Here is a 21574-nt window from a genome sequence, read left to right on the forward strand (position 1 = left end):
AGATGGTATTTAGAGCCATGTGACTCTTTAAGATCACCAAGGGAGTTATACCTTCCAAGGGGCAAGAGAACAGGACCAAAGACCAAGCCCCGGGTCACTATAATAGTTTGGTAAAAGGAGGAAGAACCAGCAAAGGAGACAAAGAAAGTGCAACAGTAAAAGGGAGGAAATCCAAGAGAGTTTGGAGCCCCAGAAGGCAAGTATATAAAGTGTATAATGGAAGAGGGAAGGATCAGCCTTTTGAAATGCTGATAGTAGTTGAAGAAATAAGATGACCAAGAATTGACCTTTGGATTTAACAATGTGAATGTTTTTAATGATCTTGATTAGAGTAGTTTTGGTGGACTGGTGGAGGAAAAAGCCTGATTGAGTAGGTTTACCAAAGAATGGAGGACAGTTTTGTTTTGTTGCAAAAGAGAGCAAAGACATGGGACAGTAACTAGTAAGGGTGATGGGTTTCATAGAATTTTAAAAGAGAGATGGATAATAGCATGTTTGTATACCAGTAGAATTTTCTAGTACAAAGTGAAAGATTGATGGAGGAGAGAAGGGGAGGCTTTCTGGATGTTATTTTTGAGAGGTAGAGAGAATGAGACTTAATATGTATGTGGCAGGTTTGTCTTTAGATAGGAATATGGATAGTTGCTCTGTGGCCACAAGTGGAAAGACAATATGTGAGCACAGATGCTGGTAGATGGATGGATAAGGTGGTAGTTTTCTTCTGGCTGTTTCTATATTCCCAAGGAGGTAGGAAGCAAGTGATGCCGGGGTTCTTGTTCACGAATCCGAAGAATGAGCTTCACAAACACTCAAGGTAGGAGAGCAAGGTACAGGCTTTTATTTAGAACTAAAGTGATAGAATAGAGCTCTGGCTCATGCCAGGAGGGGACAATAGAGCCCATGGTGGTGCGTTGTCTGGGGGGTTTTATAGGCAGTTGAGGATTTTTCAAGAACATTAAAAAAACTTAGGGGTGTGGACTTGTTAAGTGGTCCCTGAATATTTAGATTTAACTTAACACAAGCAACTTTCTCTGATGATTTCTCCCTGAGATACCAGCATCTTGGTCTGGGGGCTTATGAAACAAGGCCACCTGCTCAGACCCCAAGGTGGGCTGAGGTATTGTTTGTTAAAGAGTAAGTTAAGAATTTCTAATGTCTTAACTTCTTGGGTATTAAAATGCAATCTCATCTTTAAGGTGGAATCCTTCTTGCCTTTTACTGTGTTGTTTATTATGCCTGGACTTACTTGCTAAATTAGTTGCCCAGTTTGCAAAATCTCTTCATCAGATCTGAAGGAGAAAAGACAGCACATAGGCCTGGGCCTTTTAGCATGTTAAAGTGAACCTTACACATGATTATAAATGGTTAGCATAATAAAACATTACTACTCTTCTTTATCTGGGGAACATTAACTGATCTCACTGAAGAATGACTCTAGAGCTTAATGTTTAACATAGAGTTTTAGTAGGGGGTTTCCTTGCATGTAGTTACATTGCTCTGACTGCAAATATCCCGCCCTACCCCCTCCGGAGGCCCTCACCCTACGCTGACTAAGGTCCCTGTCTCACAAGCTTTATTCTCCCATTGTGTATTTTCAAACATACTCCTAGAGTCATTTTCCCTCATGTGTGCCAATTGCTGCTGACACATCCTTGTTCTCACCTGGAATACCTGTATTTCTTTTCTCTGCTTATCCAAACCCTACTCAGGTTTCAGAGTCCAACTCAGATTCCACCTGCTCAGGTGGGTCTTTCCTCATCATTACTGCCTGAAATCATCTTTTACTCTCTGTGCTCTTCTAGAAATTACAGTTCAGATACATTATCTGGCACATGCTATTTAATCCCTGGCTGGCAATGATCTTTCCATGTATACATTTCTTATCTCTCCTTCTAGATTATAAACACTGTGTGGGTTTGACTCATCTCAAACTTCCTCTATAACCCTCAACATAATCTTCAACATTGTTGAGCCCATAATAAAAACACAGAAAGTTTGTGCTGATTGATTGCAAACAGCTAAAATTTGCTGGTGAGACTCATCTGTACAGAAAAGGTGGAAGAGGAAACCCCCATTCTGTCCTTTGCTATATCCTCCATCTGAGAAGCCCAGAAGCTGGCTTTGGAGCATTTCAGGTAAAGCTGCCGCTCTTCCTGGAACTAAGCAGGCTTTCCAAGGGAAGGGTTGGCAGAAGTAGAAAGCAAACAAATTGAGAAGACAAACAGTGTAAAAAGAGGAAAATCTTGATAGTGAAAATTGTTTTGTTATGGAAAATACTGAAAAAAAGCCTGGACTAGATCACCGACGGAAAAAACCAAGCGGCACTCTTGGAGTGTTGAGGCTTTATTTCACACCGGCGGGCTCAGAGGGGAGTAATTTCCCAAAAAGTCTGAGCCCCGAACAAAGGAAAAGGGAGCTATACCTTTCTGCTTCCTTATCTGTAACATTCCTACATGCACAGCAAGCGAGCAGGCAAAGGGGAGGGAGTTTAGGGAGTGAAACCTAGGAACCAGTGCTTGGCAGAGCGGGAACTAAGGGAGTGTATTTTTTTTTGTTTGGGTTGAGGAGAGGGGTGAGGTGGAGAGGAGCCAGTTTGTAAATTAGTGTCCTTGTAGTGTTGTTTATGTTGAGGAGGGAGGGGTGCGAGACAGAGTGGAGCCACCCACTAGGTTACTGTCCTTGTAAATTTTTCCTATCAGTTTGAGTGGGTTTTGTTTTTATTTTGAACAATATCCATTCATTTAATAAATATAAAATCATAGTGTCTGAACATAATTTGAATTGTACTCTGATATGACCCTTATTTGGTGTGGTGCCTGTTATCACCTCACCCCCAAATAGTTTTGTTTCATTTATAATTGGCTGGAGTCACTTCTGCATTTTGTGGGTTGATAAATATCATAATCCCAAAAGTTCTTACAGGTACTCTTATACCACAGGATTAACTGTGATGCAGGTCAGAGCATGTCTTCAGTGCACTTAAAACTAGTACTTCTTTTTCCTAACTTGTAGAGCAGCATTATCCAACAGAAATATAAGGTGAGCCACAGATGTAATTTAAATTTATGTAATGGCCACATCAAAGGAAAAGTACAAAGAAATGTGAAATTAATGTTAATAATATATAAAATATTATCATTTCAACATGAAGTCAGTATTTAAACATGATTGAGATTTCATATTTGTTTTTTTGTGGTTAGCCTTTGCATTCCAGTGTGTACTAAGTCTTTGAAATCTGTACAGCACCGCTCAGTTTGGACTAGTCACCCATCTTCAGAGTTCAGTAGCTACATGTGGCTCATGGCTGCCATTCTGTACACCACAGCCTAGACTCCTCTGTCTAAGTGCTGTTCTTGGTCCCAAGCAGAGGTGTTAACTTCAGGAGAGCTGCCTGCTCACAGGAGCCAGCTTCAGGACACAGCCAGACTTCCAAGAGATGAATGGCTGCCTGGTATTTGAACTTAGAATCTGGTATGTAGTACAAGCTTCAATACAAACTGTCTTGGGCTTTGCAAAACACCAGTGAGTGGATTCGTCCTCTCTCTCAAGTACATCAAAGCAGTGTCAACCCAGATATGGGAGCTGAATTTGGCATAAATGTCAGATCATGGCATATGCTACACATAATTTAAAAACATTTACTAGGTCATAGGTTTCCTTGTGCACCAATTTATTGATAAAAATACACAGTTTTTATATTTTTTAACTCCAAAGTAAATTTTTACCTATCTCAATTCTATTCCTGCTGCCCAAAAAGAAGTCAAGGAGAACAGGATGGTTCCCCTGAGCTCTGGCTCCTGAAGAGCTGAGGGTAACCAACCATTCTGAGCATCCTTTCAGGCCCTTCACTGGGCTGGGTTCTTGTCTCCACACAAGGTGTCCCGGGGATGGCAGAGGCTCCAGCCTCACCCCTGCATTTCAAAGGAGGCCTGCACTTTGCTAAATTAAGCCCAGCCAGGCCTATTTGTGAAAAGAGAGGCTCCAGGCTCCAGCCAAGTGAGAGAGTTCGTCCTGCTAAGGAATGTGCTGGGAGGGGGAGAGAATCACTGAGATCATTGGTATTTATGTGTGTGTTTTCTCACTTGCCAGCACAGTTGGGCCAGATCAACAAAGGCCTCTGGGACTCAACCAAGATTTTTACAGAGTGACTGAGAAGGGTTTAGGTTGCAAATCAGTATGAACATCAAGGCAATGTGTATATTGGGACCTCTGAGCTCAGAGGCTAATAAAACAAGGCCAAGATACCTTTATTTTTCCCTGTATTTTAAAATAGACTTTATTTTTTAGAACAGTTTTAGGTTCTCAGCAAAACTGAGCAAAGGTACAGAGATTTCCCATGTACCCCCACACATGCACAGCCTCCCCTTCCATCATGATCCAACCATACTTCGTTTTAACTCATATGTTCTTGGGTTCCTGAACTCAGGGTTGACCAGAAACAGCTGTCTCCTTCTTATGATTCCTGCATCTTACCACCCTTGGGGAAAGTAATGTTTATTGAAAACCTACCATATGTCACATATTTTCTTTTACATCTTTTCACCTAATTTTTACAATATCCTTGAGAAGTAAACAATATTAGCACCTTAAAGAACTAAAATCTGGTAAATGTTTTACCTTTAGAATGCAGAGGATGAGCTGTGGAATTATGTGAAACTGTAAAAATTGGTTGAATATCTGCATTTTCTTATGATTCAGCCTAACAGAATGTGAGAGAGTTAGTATTTGAACCCAGGCCAGTTGAGTTACAGAGTTGACACTCTTTGCATACTTCTTTCCTAATTGCCAGATTCTTTCTTTTCCCTTGGCAGCACTGTAGTTTTAAATTTATATCCCTCAAAAGATTAGACCTGGGGAAATGAGTAGAAGGGCAACCCCAAGTATGACATATCTCGAGCTGCGTCTGGACCATTTCTTTGGAGGCTGAAGTGGGAGTCGCAGGATGGACGTGCATTGACTTGTGTATCTGCTGCTATTTATGTTTGTCACTTGTGTGCGTTTTCAGGTAGCTGTCTCATTCTAGGTCTCTTCTATTTATCATACTCAACTATAATCATTTGTTTAATTGCTCCCATAGGCTATAAATTCCCTGAGGCCTGTGATTGTATCTACCTTGCTCTTTCTATAATCTATTCCAGTGCCTCGCACATTCCAAGTAGGGCTCAGTAAATCTTTGATGAAAATACAAATGAATAAACAAATGCTACCATCTCACAAGTCAGTTACCCTATCCTCTGCCCAGTGAGTACTCCTTCTACCACTGTCTCTGTGTATTTCTGTGTCTCTCTTTGTCCCTCTCTTTCTCTCTCTCTCACACACACACACACACACACACACACAAACACAAGCCCTGGCTGTGTCTGTCCAAATGGCTGATCACTTTAGATCCTATCCACAGACTCAGCACTTGCTCAAATGTGGATGTCTGTATTTGTCTAATCAAGGAAAATTGGGCTGAGAAGGGAACGGTATTATTTTCAGGCCTTCACTAAGGACTGATGTGGTTTGGGCTTGAAAGAGTGACCTGAGGAGAGGAGTTTTGCCATTTAAATGTGGATCCTTGCATTTTGGATTGTATAAACTGAAACTTTTCCACTTGGTTTTTTTCCATCTCTTTGGGGGACTGGACACTAATGCAGTCTCTTGCAAGAGTGCCCTTGGCAATCTTCTGGTTACTGAGGCTGAGGACACTGCCCTACTGTCCTTTTCCTGACAATGAAGAACACTTGTCACACCTTGGGGCAACCTATGTGTCTAATTTGGGGCCTAACCATACTAATAGAAGACAGGGAACCTGGAATCTGTAGAAAAGCAGGGATTGCACCTTCACCCTATAGTCTAATGACTTTAATGTTTTGCATTTGAACACCTTTTGACTAGGTGTGTCACATTAGTGGTGATGAGCAGTGCAGGTGGTATTATAATTCTTGTGGGCAAGAGGGAGTGGCCGTGATTCAGATTAATCAACTGTATAAAAACATAAAGCTTTTGTCACACAGTTCATGACAGAGACAAATGTGTAGATCCACTAGGATTCTATTTTTGCTTTAAACCTGTGTAAATGGAAAGAAACTTCAGCTACAAAAGAACTCACTTGGAAGCTACTAACATGTGTTCCTAGGGATTGTGTAGGGACCAACTTCTTATCCTTTGGTCAGAAAAGTTAGAACTCCTTATGAAAATACTCAGTGATCTACTCTGTGGTATAGAGCTTTGGTTTTGCCCTCATGGTATCAGAGAAGCCTGGAAAAGAAGTTCACTCTGCATTCAAAAAATAAATATGGACTACACTTTTCCTAGAGGGGACATGATTCTAAAAAGAAAAGACTTTAAAATAAAACTGATCCACTAAGAGTTAATTTTCACTTTGGGATCAGGAATTATAAGAGAGTCTGCTCACAAGATTTTTAAGGCTCCGTCTCCTGTGATTTCTTTTTGAATTCTTTTAGTTTACAGAACTGATTTAGAGTGATATCCAGTCATATTTATTTTTGTCTCAAATGTGTCCCCTATGGAAGGCTGTGCTCCTCTGTCATGTTTTCTACTGTCTTACAAAGGCACAATATCCATTTCCTTCTATCACTGACCCTAACCCACCTCTTACTCTACTGAGAGCTCCTTGAGGTCAAGGACTGCAGTGCCAAGAAAGGACTTTCATTCTGGCAGCCTCTGATCTCCATTACACACTTGACTTGCTGCTTTTATCAATGGATGTATGCTTGTATGCTATCAAGGTTTTATTTTCCTTTTATTTTTAGTACCTGTTTTACTCAGCAGTAACTATGAGGGATATAAAGTTAAGACATAGTCCCTGTCCTCAAGGCACTTAAAGACTAATTGAAACACGCACACAAATGTGAAGCTTAACACCAAAACAAAAATGTAAGTTAGCAGTTCAAGACAGATGATAAAGCATTTATTCCATAAACATATACTGGGAGCTACTGAGGGCAAAGTACTCTACTTTTCAATGAAACCTACAAGGGGAGCCAGGCATTTTAAATAACTAATCAAGGCAGAGAGTGGTGAGTACTATTGTAGGGAAAGGCGTCAGATGACCATCAGTCCTGATTTACTCAGGGCAGTCCCAGTTGTGCCTGTTGTCCTGGTATAATTGTGATTAGCCCATCCCTTTACTTTCAGAAGAGTCCCGGTATGAATGTTAAGTTATAATTATCTTGGTTATAAGCAAAGAGCAGTGGGAGTGAAGAGAAATGATGATTAGTTCTGCCTGGGGCATTAGGGAGTGTCTTGGCAGCAGGGATGTTTCAGCTGAACCATGAAGAACAGCTTTAGAAAGAGGAGAGACAGCATCATAGGCTGAGAGCAGCTCAGGCAAAGCCTTGATGGCGCAAGGGCATTGATGTGATTGGTTTCTGAATGACTAGAAGCCCTTGGTTTAGAGGAGAGGAGACTGGTACCACCAAAGGCTAGAGGAGTTAGAAACAGGCTTGCATAAACTACCACTACTCAGAACTCTGGTTATCAGAAAGAGTGGCTCCTGGATATTGACTGATGTCATTCTCTTGCCTGAGGGTTTCAGCCCCAGACAAGTTGACTATGGATTCAATGAGACTAAAGAATGACAGTGGAACATTCTTGGGATGAAAGGGTTTCTACCCAACTTTATTCCCATGGTGGCAGGTCAGTCACTAGAATCCTGTCCACCCAGAGCGAGTCTGCAGGCAGCAAGCCAGCCTCTGTCTGTAGGCCTCACCGCCTTGCAGCCATCTCAGTCTCTGTCTTCAGTGCTGCCACCACTCCAGGCTCTGCTCTCCTGCAGTTGTGCGGCCATGCCACCGTGCGGCCCAGAGCACTTGAGAGAGCTCTTTATATAGAGTCAATAACAACGTATTGCCCACCATGTGTAGTGAGCAAGTGGACCAGGGCCAGGTGAGAATCCTGGCCACAGGAACCTTCAGTTTATCCACAGTCATTGTCGACTCCAGAAGGGTACAGTTCAAGCCAGTTGAGTAGCTCCCTGCACACGTGTGGGCAATACATTGCTATTGACTCTATATAAAGAGGTCCACCCAGTGCTCTGGGCATGACATGGTGGCAAGGCTGTAGGAAAGCAGAGGCTGGACTGGTAGCAGTGCCGAGGACAGAGGCCCAGAGGACGGCTGTGCAGGACGGCTGTGCAGGCAGAGAGGACCAGAGGATGGCTGTGCAGAAAGACAGGCCCCAAGGCAGAGACCAGCTTGCTGCATGCAGACTCACTCTGAGTGAAAGGGATTTTAGTGACTGACCTGCCACCTGGAAATAAAGTTGGGTGAAACCCTTTCACCCAAAGAATGTTTTGCTGTCATTTCTTTGGTCACATTGAATCCATAGAGAACTTGCCTGGGGCTGAAACCCACTGGCAAGACAGTCATTCAGACCAGAAGGGAACAGTTCAAGCTGGGTAAGGTGAGCAGGGGAGAGGGACAGAATGAGGGCAACAATGTGACAGGTGAAGAGGCTGGAAGATGGGAGGAGGTGAAGTGGGGGAGCTGTGTGTTTATTAATTCAGTCTGCCCAATTAAAAAAGGTGCAGAATCTTGTTTTTAATTTTGTTAGTTTCTTTGGTATCATTAATCTACAATTACATGAGTGACATTGTGGTTACTAGGCTCCCCCTTTCACCAAATCCCCCCCATATAGCCCATCACAGTCATTGTCCATCAGTGTAATAAGATGCTGTAGAATCACTACTTGTCTCCTATGTGTTGTACAGCCTTCCCCATGCTCTCCACCCCCTACATTATGTGACCTCCCTTATTCCCTTTCTCCCTCCCTTCCCACCCATCCTCCCCAGTCCCTTTCCCTTTGGTAACTATTAGTCCATTCTTGGGTTCTGTGATTCTGCTGCTGCTTTGTTCCTTCAGTTTTTTTCTTTGTTCTTATACTCTACATATGAGGGAAATCATTTAGTACTTGTCTTTCTCTGCCTGGCTTATTTCACTGAGCATAATACCCTCTAGCTCCATCCAGGTTGTTGCAAATGGTAGGATTTGTTTTCTTCTTATGGCTGAATAATATTCCATTGTGTATATGTACCACATCTTCTTTATCCATTCATCTACTGATGGACACTTAGGTTGCTTCCACTTCTTGGCTATTGTAAATAGTGCTGCAATAAACATAGGGGTGCATATGTCTTTTTCAAACTACACTCCTCCATTCTTAGGGTAAATTCCTGGAAGTGGAATTCCTGGGTCAAATGGTATTCCTATTTTTAGTTTTTTGAGGAATCTCCATACTGCTTTCCACAATGGTTGAACTAATTTACATTCCCACCAGCAGTGTAGGAGGGTTCTCCTTTCTCTGCAAACTCACCAACATTTGTTATTGTTTGTCTTTTGGATGGTGGCCATCCTTACTGGTGTGAGGCGATATCTCACTGTGGTTTTAATTTGTATTTCTCTGATGATTAGCGATGTGAAGCATTCTTGTTTGTAATATATTTCTGCACCTCTTCTTTTCTCCCTCTGACCCAGACTCAGTTGTATTCTAAGACCCCCAAGTTTAAGAGGTGCTTAGAGGCAGGGTTATTTTTTTATCCCTCAGTAATGGATAGACTCAGCATCTCTGTTTTACTTAAGTCTGGTGGCTGAAAGAAGCTGCTGAAGGGAGCCAAATATCCTTAGCTGTATATGCCCTTAGGTAATTCTAGAAATGAAATTTCTTACCCAATTTAGGTAATTCTAGAAATTAAAATAAAAAAATAAAGAATATGGACATCACCTTTTTATGAGGAAAATTCCCCTTTTGACTTTTGATTATGAAAAATTTGGAACATATACAAAAATGAAGTAAATAGTACCTCCCATGTACCTGCCACCCAGCTTCAAGAGTTATCCACATTCTGCTGGCATAGAACTATACCTGGAAAGACATCAGAATGTACCCCTAACAGATAAGGGCTTTGTTTTTAAACATAACCTCAATGCCATTATTGTACCACTAAAGCTTAAAAATAATTCATTAATACCATCTAACACTTGGTCCATGCACAAGTTTTCCTCTAAAATGTCTGATTTAAGGTGCGGAAAGCTTAATTAGTATCACAGAGTCTCAGTGCGTTGCACAGGAGTAGAATGTTTGGCCCTTTTCGGGGAAATGAGAGGTAGAAGAGGAGGCTGGCATTGTAAGTTGTATTCAGAACCTACTAGTGACTTGAAGTTGCCCGGGAGCAACTTTTTCTCCTTTTTATGACTTAGTTTTAACAATCTTTTATCTTCAACAGGCTAATAATATGCCTCTTAGAGAATATTCTGTTTAAAACAGGGAAGTCTTTTGAAGCTTCAGATAAAAAGTTCTTTGCAATATCACACAGCATTATGCTAACCCCTTTCCACTCACTCAACAAACACATCTCCATTCCACTTCTGCCAGCCTGCCCGTGTTTGCTGGCTGGTTGGCTCATCAGGGTGCTCACTACATAGACAGCAGCAAAGCCTGGTGGAGTGGGGCAGGGAGTGGAGGGGTGGCCTCCAGTCAGTCACAGCTGCTGGTTATTTGAATCAGCCCTGGACCAGGTTCTTACATAGGTTGTTTTATTTATCCCTCACTACAACCCTCAAGGCAATTTTTCTAACCCCACTTTCTAGATGAAGAAATTAGGTGCTAAGAGGTTTAAGTAACACCAAAAAAAGGCCACCCACCTAGTAAGTTTCTGCCTTTCTCAGTCTGCCTGTATTGAAACCCTTATCCCAGCATCAGAAAGCGGAAAGGTAGAAGCTGACAACCAGCCTACCATCCTTTCCTCTGTCCCTAGGGAGTCTGTAATTTAAAAGTGTAATTAAGATGAGTGGAAATACAAAGCATTATATGGTATGTCTATATTGAAGTACAAAGAGAATGCTATTATGAAAAATCAGAGGCATAAGAAATGACTCTTAAAAGGGGGATATGAAGTAAGCCTTCTCACAGGACATGGCATTTAATGAGGAAGCTGAAAGTAGAAGAATAACCCTGCATGGAGGAAAGCACAGGACATGTGTGGGGAGTCCGCTTAGGCTGGTGGAATATGATGGGGGATAAAACTGGGTAGATAGGTTGAGGTCAAATTTTGAAGATTCTATTATCAGGCTCAGTTGTATAAAATTTAATTGCTGTGTGGTTAAAACCATTAAAAACCTTTTGAATAAAGGGAGTAAACAAATCAGAGATACGCTTTAGAAAAATTTAAATGGTAGAGAGACTGAGGTTGGGGGGACCAGTTATGAAAGAGACTATTTACTCTGAGAAGACTATTTACCCAGTGAGAAGGAAGGAGCACCTCAGGAAGGGCAGATTGGAAAGAGGTTTTGACATATCCAATGCTATTTCTGTTAGAGAAGCATGAAGACAATGTATAATTTTGCTTTATAGTTTAGCTGTAATAGTGATGTTCCTGTGTGCTAGACATTGTTCTAATTGCTTGTAATATACAACATGTAATCGTTGTCATTTAATTATAACTATTATAACTTCCTAGGACTTTTTGAAACATTTTATAACAATTTAATTGAGTTAAAATTTATATGCCATTACAACTTACCCATTTAAAGTGTACATTTCATTGTACACATCAGTGTTTCTAGAATATTTATAGATTTGTGCAAATATCTTGGCAATTCACTGTAGAACATCACTCCAAAAAGAAACCCCAACCCATTAACTATTACTTCCCAGTACCCCTATCCCTTCCCCACCCCCGCAAGTCCTAATCAACTACCAATTTACTTCTATACTTTGTGGGTTTGCCTATTCTGGACATTTTATATAAATGGAATCATACAATGTATGGTTCTTTGTGACTTACTTCTTTCACTTAGCATAATACTTTCAAGCTTCACCTATTTGTAGTATGTATCATTCCTTTTTATAGCCAAATACCATTCTAATGTGTGATTATACCACACTTTCTTCAGCCATTCATTCGTTGCTGGATGAAATTTTAAAAATTATTCTAGGATTTTACTGTATCAAATATTTATCCATATTTTTGCTGTATCAAATATTTATGCTTGAAATAAGTGAGCTACTGAATGGCACTTGTACACTTGGATTGTATAGCAGTTTCTATCTTAATACCGTATTTCCTTATCTACAGTGACCTGCACCCTTATATATCTTACTCATTAAAACTTCTTTGGGTTAGGCCAAATCTGAACTTCCTCATCACTGATCACCTATAGCATTTTTTATTCATACTTCAGAATTTTGCTCTTCTGTCCTCAACTGGATTGCAAGTATACTGAGTGTAAGAGATACATGTTACACATCTTCATTATTTCCCCACAAGACTTTTGAAGTCCCTTTACACTGTAGAGGAGAAGGGCCTACAAGAATCAGAGCAGACCCATTAACACTCCCTGGCTGTGACTACACTTTTTCAATTTAATCCATCCCCCAACAACTGCCAGAAGTGTCTTGTGGAAATTTGTGGGAGACAGTGTGCACATTATTGACCTGGTGATATAATGGGTACTGTCTTGCCTGAGGGTTTCAGCCCTGGGCAAGTACACTATGGAGTTGGTGAGAACAAGAAATGACAACAGAACATTCTTGGGGTAAAAGGGTTTATACCCAGCTTTATTCTCATGGCAGTCAGTGGAGCAATAGAATCACATCTGCAGGTCTGTAATTCACCCATCTCTGCCTCTGCCCAGAGCTCTTTATATAGTGACTCAGTCAATAATACCTCACTGCTAACGGGTGTGGAAGCATTAGCCTAGCATTAGGCCAATCACATCATCAAGTAGTTTAGGGTCAGGTATGGAACCTGGCCATAGAACTTCTCTTTTCCCCACAGGTACTAATGCTTCTAATCTAATGCTGAAAGGATTGATACATTTTGGATCAAGATCTTTTTTTTTTTTAATTGGTCAGGCAAAACCATTTCTTTTTTGTTCTTTTAAAAAGTAGTTTTTTAGGATCCCTGTGCCATAGCTTTTATTGGGCCAAAAACTTTTAAATCTTATTTTTAAAAAGAATAGCCATATTGTAAATTATATGAGCATTGAAGCCTTGGAAAGGAGTCAGGTAGTTAGTGACTGCTGGTTGCCATTAACTCAATTCTCTGTTGAGCTTTGAACCAGGATGGAAATCAGTTCAGGAAAATCTGATCAAGTGATGCTTCCTAAAACAAAACATGCTGACACAGAAAGTCTGATTAAACACACTTAATCTATAATTTTTGTTAGCCAGGTCCTCTAGTTCTAAGTACTAGCATTATAATGTAAGTTTAGTGTATTTCTTACTAAGTTTTAGCTTCACCGTTGAAACTTTTCCTTGAGTTAGATGGATGAATACTTCCCTGGAAAAAGGCACTCTGTCCTTTCCAGCCACCCCTTTCTTGAGTATAAAAATTTCCTTAGGCATCTTGACAAAGAGCTGTGAAAAGATTTGATGATAAGTAAATGCAGTTAATTTGGGATCCACTACAGCTGTACTTAGAGTTTAACAATTTACATATGAATATTTGCTAATGGGGAATGAATAAATGTGGTAAATGATGTAGTGATTTTTCTGCAGAAAGCTTTCAGGAGAACTAGACTTTAATGCTATAAATTGGTGTGTGCTTGTGTCTTGCCAATGGGTTTCAGCCCCTGGCAAGTTCGCTATGGATTTAGTGAGACCGAGGAATGACAATGGACCGTTCTTGGGGTAAAAGGGTTTATTACCTGGCTTTGTTCTCCCTGCTATAGGTCCAGCACTATAATTGGTCTGCATCCAACAGTCTGCAAGACTGTAATCCTCCTTCATTTCTGCCTCCCCCTAGAGCTCGGGCAGAGCTCTATATAGTGACTCAGTCAATAATAGCTTGCCTGTAAGTGTGGAAGCAGTAGCCTAGTAGCAGGCCAGTTACATTATCAAGTAGTTTAGATTCAGGCCAGGATCCTGGCCATAGGAACTTCAGTTTTCCTCACAGCTTGCAGGTCCATGTGGTAGATTCTACAACACCCATGAAATTACTTTGATCCACTGGAATAATTGATCATAAGGTTTAGGATCTAATCTTGTGGAAATGAAACTATTTTATTAGTTCTGTGTGAAACTCATACATTTTACTGTCTCTTTGATTGAATAGACATAATGCTAAAGCCTAGAGAAGAATATTTTTTCTTTCCACTTTTTAATTTTCTTTCCCTCCTTTTCATCTTTGTTTTCTACTTATTTCAGAAAGATAAAGCTAATGTGAAGAATGGTCAGATTGCGTGTGTATCTGTGCGCATGCCTGGGATAGCCCACCTTTGATGTCATAATTTTCTTTCCTTTCTATGACATAATAACAGTTTAATATTTTATTATGGTTGAGAACTTCAGCTATTGTAGTCAGAGGGGGTAATTTTTTTCAATAATTAATAATAGCTAACATTTTTTGAATGCTATTTGCATGCTAGTCACTGTGCAATGTGCATTTTGTGCATTATTTCATTTAGTCTTCTTAACATCCTTATAAGATAGGTACCATTATTATTCCCCCTTCCTAGATGAGGAGGTTGAGGCTTTTAGTGAGGGCAGGTGATTTGCCAAGCCTCCAAACCTTCAGTGCCCATGCCCTTGACCACTATGCTTACTGCCTCCACATGTTCTTTCAAGAGTTAAAGTAGCATGCTTCCTAATTCTATAATTTCCCATATTCTACTAAATTAGGCAAAAATTGGCAGTGTTTCCTGAGCCGGGCTCTGGCTGAAATGGTGGCACAAAGGTGGAATGCTGGATTTAGCTGTTCATTTTATCTTAGAGGAGCCCTTTGGGGTTTCAGTTTCCTTATCTTTAAATCGAGAGACCTGGAACAGATCAGTGCTAAGGTCTTCAAGTCTGTGACTCTTGCCAATTAATTCAAGTACTGATTTTATATTCTTATCTAGGATTTAGAACAGATTGAACCTACACAATTTACATCCTCCATTTTTCGTCCTATGGATAAAATGAAGGTTCCTATGGCCAGGATTCTCACCTGGCCCTGGTTGGCTAGCTCACTACACACGTGTGCGCGATGCATTGTCATTGACTCTATATAAAGAGCTCTGCCCAGTGCTCTGGGCACGACATGGTGGCAGGGCTGCAAGGCTGCAGGAGAGCAGAGCAGAGCCTGGAGTGGTGGCAGTGCTGAGGACAGAGGCCTAAAGGCAGAGACTGGCTTGCTGCATTTAGACCCACTCTGAGTAAACGGGATTTTAGTGATTGACCTGTTACTGTGGAAATAAAGTTCGGTATAACCCTTTCACCCCAAGAACGTTTTACTGTCATTTCTTTGGTCACATTGAATCCATAGTGAACTTGCCCAGAGCTGAAACCCATTGGCAAGACACCTCCCATTAGATTTAAGTTTTCCTGGTGGGGCTGCGTTCTCTGACTAATACTAGTTAGCCAGTGAGAGAAGATTGTGAAGCAGCTGTGTGCAAGGCAGTATTCTATGTGTATTGGGTACATTATCTAATTTAATCCACACAAAGTCCCCTGTGGAATAAACATTATTATCTTCATTTAAAAAGAAAGCAACTACACTATGATAAAGTCTGTATCATAGTAGTAATAAATTTTTTCTGCTTAATACTATAGTATGGACTTCATCCAGGAAGAGACTAACTTATCTCTGCACTTAGCTCTACTTCTGAATAAAGTAAATCCCTGAATTAATATTTGTAGACTCCTCCTTAGGTTCCCCTACAAACTTAATTTTTTTCTGTTCCCTGTTTTAGTTAATAGTATGAATTACCACCCACCGGTTAGAAATCCCAGGATCATCTTTGCTCCTCCCTCTGGTCTAATCTGAATCTCTTACAGATCAGCAAGCTGTATGGCATCTACCTCTGAAATGTATCTTGAATCTTTCTCCTTGTGCCTTTTTGGCCTCAAGACAGTCCCCACCCCTATTCTAGTCAGTTACCTTCTGACTCATCCATTTTCACAAATACCATAAATCCCTTCCTTGTATGGCAATATAGCTGACCCTTGAATGGCACAGGTTTGAACTGCACAGGTGCACTTACAGGCAGGTCTTTTTTAATAAGCTGGAAAAGTTTTTTGAGATTTGCAACAATTTGAAAAAACACTATTTTCTCTAGCTTACTTTATTGTCAGAATATAGTACACAATACATATAACATACAAAATATGTGCTAGTCTACAGTTCATGTTATTGTTTAAGGCTTCTGGTCAACATCAGGCTCTCTAGTTAAGATTCTGGGGAGTTGGAAGTCATACACGTTAACCACACTGGGATTGGCACCCCAGCCCCAAACTGTTGGAAGCCTCTTGTTCTCTGCTGATTACTGTCCATGCTTCCAGCAGCACTTTCACCACCTACTTGTAAACTGTTTTCCATACTGATCTCCACTCCTCACCACACGCCAGACCACTTAACATGAACTAGACACTTCATGCACAATATCTCACCAGGTATTTGTTCATCTTTTACTTCACTTTGGAGTGTTTTTATTTCTTTTTCTGTTTGTCAAATCTTACTTGTTGCTTTTCTGCCCCAGTAAAATTCATTGTTCCCTTTGTGGACTAAGGACCGCCTCTCACCTTCAGCAAACCCAACTTATAAAAGTCCCATTTTATGATAAAGGCATATATTGTTTTTAAAAATGTTCACAAATTGATTTCTTTAAGTAATTAAATCCCTGGGTATATTTAAACTCTAATTCCATATATAGCAATTTGTTTTTCAGGAATAGACTTATGTAAGTAAGAAGAGATTATTTTAATATATATTCTATCTGCCAATGCTGTAGAGAGAGAACAGGCTTAGGCAGTGTTTACCATCTGGGGGCAATGATGAGCAGGATGGCAGAATGTGCAAGTGACCTGCGGAGCCCTGAAGCTGTGCAGTTCACTCCTCACTGACTGAGTGACAGGTCTGTCTGAATCCCCGTTTATGTCAAGGGCCATGAAGAGGCCTGAGATGAGAGGAGAAGCTGTGGACCAAGCCAAGACTCAAGTAGAACCTGGTTCCAGGATAGAGAGTCAGATGATTAATGCCTGTGTGCCTTTCAGAACATTGAGCTGAAGGTTGAAGTAGAGAGCCTGAAACGAGAACTGCAGGACAAGAAACAGCATCTGGATAAAACATGGTGAGTTGCAGTCTGAACCAGGTGAGCTCTTGCTCCTTTCCAGACTCTGGCTCACTAATATGAGAGCAACGGACTTGGAATCAAATTCCTAAATCTCAATTCTGGCATTTGAATTCTGTGTCCAAGTGAGGAACTGAAACATGTTCTTCCGTCACCTTGGGCCGGCTGTCTGACAGGCCTTGCCATGGATTGGTAAATTCACCAGACCTAAGATGGCAAAATTCCTATTCAACAATCTGCTGATAACATCAGGGCTGACACAGAGTTTGGGGAGATTGGACATTTTCATATGCTGCTGGTGAGGACAGGAGTTGTGGTAGCACTTTTGGCTTGTGGCACTATCTATCAAAGTAAAAAATAAGCATTTCCTTTGGCCAAATCATCCCTAGACTAGACGTAATCTATTCCTTGTAAGTTAAAGCATGAGTCTGAAAGGATAAATGTATAAGGACATTTACTGCATCATTATTTGTAATGGCAGAAAACTAGAAACAACTATCCATCAACAGAGCAATGGTTGAAGACATTTTGATATAACCAGACTATGGAATATTATCAATCATTAAAAAGAGTAAGTTAGCTCTATAATATTATCCTGTTGGAAAGCCCATGAAAGACTAAGTAGGGGAAAAAAGTGCTGAATGATATTTATGATTTAAGCCCTTTTGGGTAAAGGCAGACAGTCCTCTCTATGCACACATGTGTTTGCTTGATTGTGCATAAAAAACAGGAGGGTTATGTGGCGACCTCGTTCACATTGCTTACATCAGGAAAGTGAGACTGTAGCTGGTGATGGGGAGACGACTTGGTTTTTTTTTTTTTCTTTATATACTTTAGCATTGTTAAAATGGTTACTTTTATAATTTATAGTTTTTATAATTTAAAAACCCCTTAGTTTTAAATGACAGATATTATTAAAATAATTTTCAGACTATGGTATCAGTATACATACAATCTGATTTGGCATTCCTTCTGTCTCTATAGTATTTATTGATATTTAGGATAATAGTCCGGCAAGATCAGAATACTCAAAACCAGACTCAATTATTTACAATATGTTGGTATTACTAAATAGTTACTAAGGCATTAAGTAAGCTAATAGATTTTAGGATACTTTATAATAACAGTAGAGTAATAAATTTTGAGGTTTGTGTAATGCTTTTTAAAAAATGTTTATCTCATTTCAACTTTTAATTAGTTGCCATTACCCTATTTTTAGAAATTAGAAAATTAAGGGACAGAGTGTTAGTCTTCTCAAATGAATGGCAGAGCCCACATCTTCTGACATCAAATTCAAGGCTCTTCTAACTTTACAACAGCTGTAGCCCATTAAATCAGGCATTCCTGGCTGGGTTACTTAAAAAATGTACAACTTCCATTCTCAAGATATTATTGTTAGCTGTTGTCTATTGCATTTATCGAGAAATATGGAGTCACAATAAAAGTTGATGATTCCTAAGGTCTGCCTACTTAGGAGTTTGGGATTATTCTCTTGATTTGTGTGCCTTCTACAACCAAGACCCTTCTACCCTCAAAAGGCTGTAAAATGACATGGGAGCACAAGATAAATTTAGCCTCTGGGACAGTACTGAGTAGTGTCCACTATCAACCAAGGAATCCTGTAATCTTTAGGTAAGCCCCATTTGGTCTCCATGGACACAAACTCCTGAGCCCAAAATTCAAGTACCACTGGACTTGGATAGAACAGCTTTGATTTAGCAAGATCTTATAAAGGTACAAAACTGTTCTCTACCTAGAGAACAAGAAGATGGTCTGTAATTCTCAACAAATGGCTTAAAACAGGAATGAAACTAAACTGGAATTAAGATCATTCAGCACCTGATACGGCCCCAAAATTTCTAACCCTGAGCCATCCAAGGGCAGCTGTTGTTTGCTATAAATAAGCTAATGACACCTTGCCCCTGCTTCATGCTAGCGCTTGGACATTCATTCCTAAGGACATCAGAGAAGCAGAGCTGGGCTAGAACCCTGAGCTTCCACTGATTAAATGTCTGCTTTCTACATGGGATCAATGGGAAAACAGGAAAGAACTCTAGAGAGGTAGCCCAGTCTCAGGACAGTTACTGGCAATAAAGGAGGAGGCATTTCTGTGGCTGTCCAAATGGATATTCTGTCTCAGAAACCTAAATGGCAGGAACACTTTAAATTCAGAGAGCAAGAAAGGCAGGGACTTAGCAAAACACACTGGCAGAAGTCTAAACAGAAAAGAACAGGGACAGGTGATAATGAATGTGATGCTGAGCTCTGACCCATGTGATGACTACCCACCTTCCAAATGAAAGATTCTTTGCAGTGATAAATTCTCTAGGGAGTCAAATATATTCTGATGGACAAGCAACAAAGTTCCTGAAAGATTATCTTAAAAGGTTGGAAAAACAGTTCTGCAAATAATTACAGAGGGAACGATGCTTCATTTTTCTCTTCATCAGTGTGACTGAATTACTGAGACAACCGTAATGGGTCCATTTGCTTAATTATATGATGAACTCTGACTGGTTGGTGTTCTGTGGTTTTAGGGCTGACGTGAAGAATCTCAACAGCCATAGTGAAGCTGAGCTCCGGCGCCAGTTTGAGAAGAGAGTGCAGGAGGCGGAGCATGTTTCCGTGCTCCTGGAGAGTAAGACCCAGCTGCTGCAGGAGGTAAGAGTTTCAGAGTCCGTGGTCAGGACTCTTCTCTTCCCTGTTCCTTACTGCTCTGCCTCCTCATATTCACCATTTTCCTCCCCACTTGCCTTCCCAAACTAATCAAGTGTCCCTGTGTTGCAGGGCTTCTAACCTAGGAGGGGACTTTGCAGCTCTCAATTTTCATTCATTTTGCAGGAATCCAAGTTAGCAAAGAATGCAGCTGCCCAGATGGCAGCTCTGGTAGAAGCAGAGAAAGAATGTAACCTGGAGCTGATGGAGAAACTGAAGGGAGTCACTGAGCACAGGCAAGATGGGCTGGGAGACCGAGTCAAGCTCAACCACTACACCGACGCCCTGGCCCAGAGGGACAAGTAGGTGCCTTTGGTACTCTATTTGTCACTTGTCTGTTGCATGTACTTGAGGCTACAAGAGCATACAGCAGCCACGCTGTTCTCTTTTAAGGACTTACAGTGGACCTTCACCACGTCAAGACTGTATGTCTCCCACAGCCAAAGCTTTTCTTTTAGTTTTCAGTGGTATCCCTGAACAAAACTTACTTCTTGGCAGTCAGGAGCCTAAGTAGATGTAAATGGAACCATAGCTAAATGATGGCAAACAAGAGACATGGACTCACTTATTCACATTTATTGAGCACCTGCTGCATGCCAGACACTGAGCTGAGCACTGAGGCTATGGAGACAAAAGACCCAGGTGCTCTCGTCAAGAAGATGCTATATACCAATGTACTAAGTTCTCTGACAGCAGTAGCATGGGATGCTCCGGAGACATACAGGATTGTCATCTATTTCAGACTAAAAGAGCAAGGTGCCTTTGAAAGTTTCCTGGAAGAGGTACAATCTGAGCTGAGTTCTGAGGAAAGAAAAGGAGCTAGTAAAAACAGTGTAGAAACTGGGGAGGAAAGAGAAATATTCTGTGCAGGAGAAACCATGGAGGGGAGACACAGGGAAGGACACAGTTCAAGACCTGCAAATCGCTCTACATAGCTGGAGCAGAGGGGTCTGGGGAAGGGTTGTGACAGGTAAGCTCTGCTGGGAATAGGGATCTGTTGTGCTGCCTTTATATGCCTTAATGAGGAACTTGGAGTTTTTCCTAAAGGTGATTGGCAGTGCTTGAGGGGACCAGTGTCTGGGTTTCTTCAACAACTTCCTAATTCTTCTCTGTATTTCTGGTCTTGCCCCCGTCAATTCCATCCCAATCTAACAACCCAGAAATGTTTTGAAGTGGAGAATTCAACAATAGCAAATTGGCAAATAATACAGTCTCCTCGATGTGTGATACCAAAAAAGCCTCAAATAGCCTGTAACTGAAAAACACACAGTGCACACATAATGACTAATGTGATATTTTTGAGACACATGTCTTATCATGTCATTACAGAGCCATTTAAAAATCTCCCCAATACTTTCAGGAGATAAGATGCATTCTCCTTAGTGTGGCCATCAAGCCTTTTTATGATCTGACCCCTAATTTCTCCCAGATTCATCCCCCACCATGAGCCCTTCACAAGTCACCAATGCCAGACCAGTAATAATGATGACTGAAGCTTAGTACTTTACATTCTTGTTTAATTCCGCTAACCACCCTGTGAGATAGGGATTACTAGACTTTTTTTTAGAAAATTATTTTTTATTGAAGGGTAGTTGACGCACAGTATTACATTACATTAGTTTCAAGTGTACAACACAGTGATAAAACATTTATATACATAATTCTAGGTTCCAGCTATCACCCTACCAAGCTGTTACAATATCTTGACTATATTCCTTATGCTATACCTTACATCCCGGTTACTAATTTATTTTACCATTGGAAGTCTGTCCTTTTTTTTTTTTTTTTGTGAGGGCATCTCTCAT

General features: G+C 40.7%; 1 protein-coding gene across 12 annotated transcripts in view; it reads left to right on the forward strand.

The window, feature by feature from the left end:
• PDE4DIP (myomegalin) overlaps window positions 1-21574 on the forward strand; it is a 245740-nt gene that overhangs the window by 81527 nt on the left and 142639 nt on the right. For 11 of the 12 annotated variants that reach the window (XM_057500614.1, XM_057500618.1, XM_057500610.1 and 8 more), the window contains 3 exons: window positions 16978-17054; window positions 19592-19715; window positions 19896-20071. In XM_057500614.1, the coding sequence (XP_057356597.1) occupies window positions 16978-17054; window positions 19592-19715; window positions 19896-20071 (377 nt within the window). Of the gene's footprint in view, window positions 1-16977; window positions 17055-19591; window positions 19716-19895; window positions 20076-21574 lie in introns of those variants that run through there. The other variant, XM_057500625.1, reaches the window with a different exon arrangement.

The sequence above is a fragment of the Manis pentadactyla genome, chromosome 4, assembly GCF_030020395.1.
Source record: "Manis pentadactyla isolate mManPen7 chromosome 4, mManPen7.hap1, whole genome shotgun sequence".
Classification (NCBI taxonomy): domain Eukaryota; kingdom Metazoa; phylum Chordata; class Mammalia; order Pholidota; family Manidae; genus Manis; species Manis pentadactyla.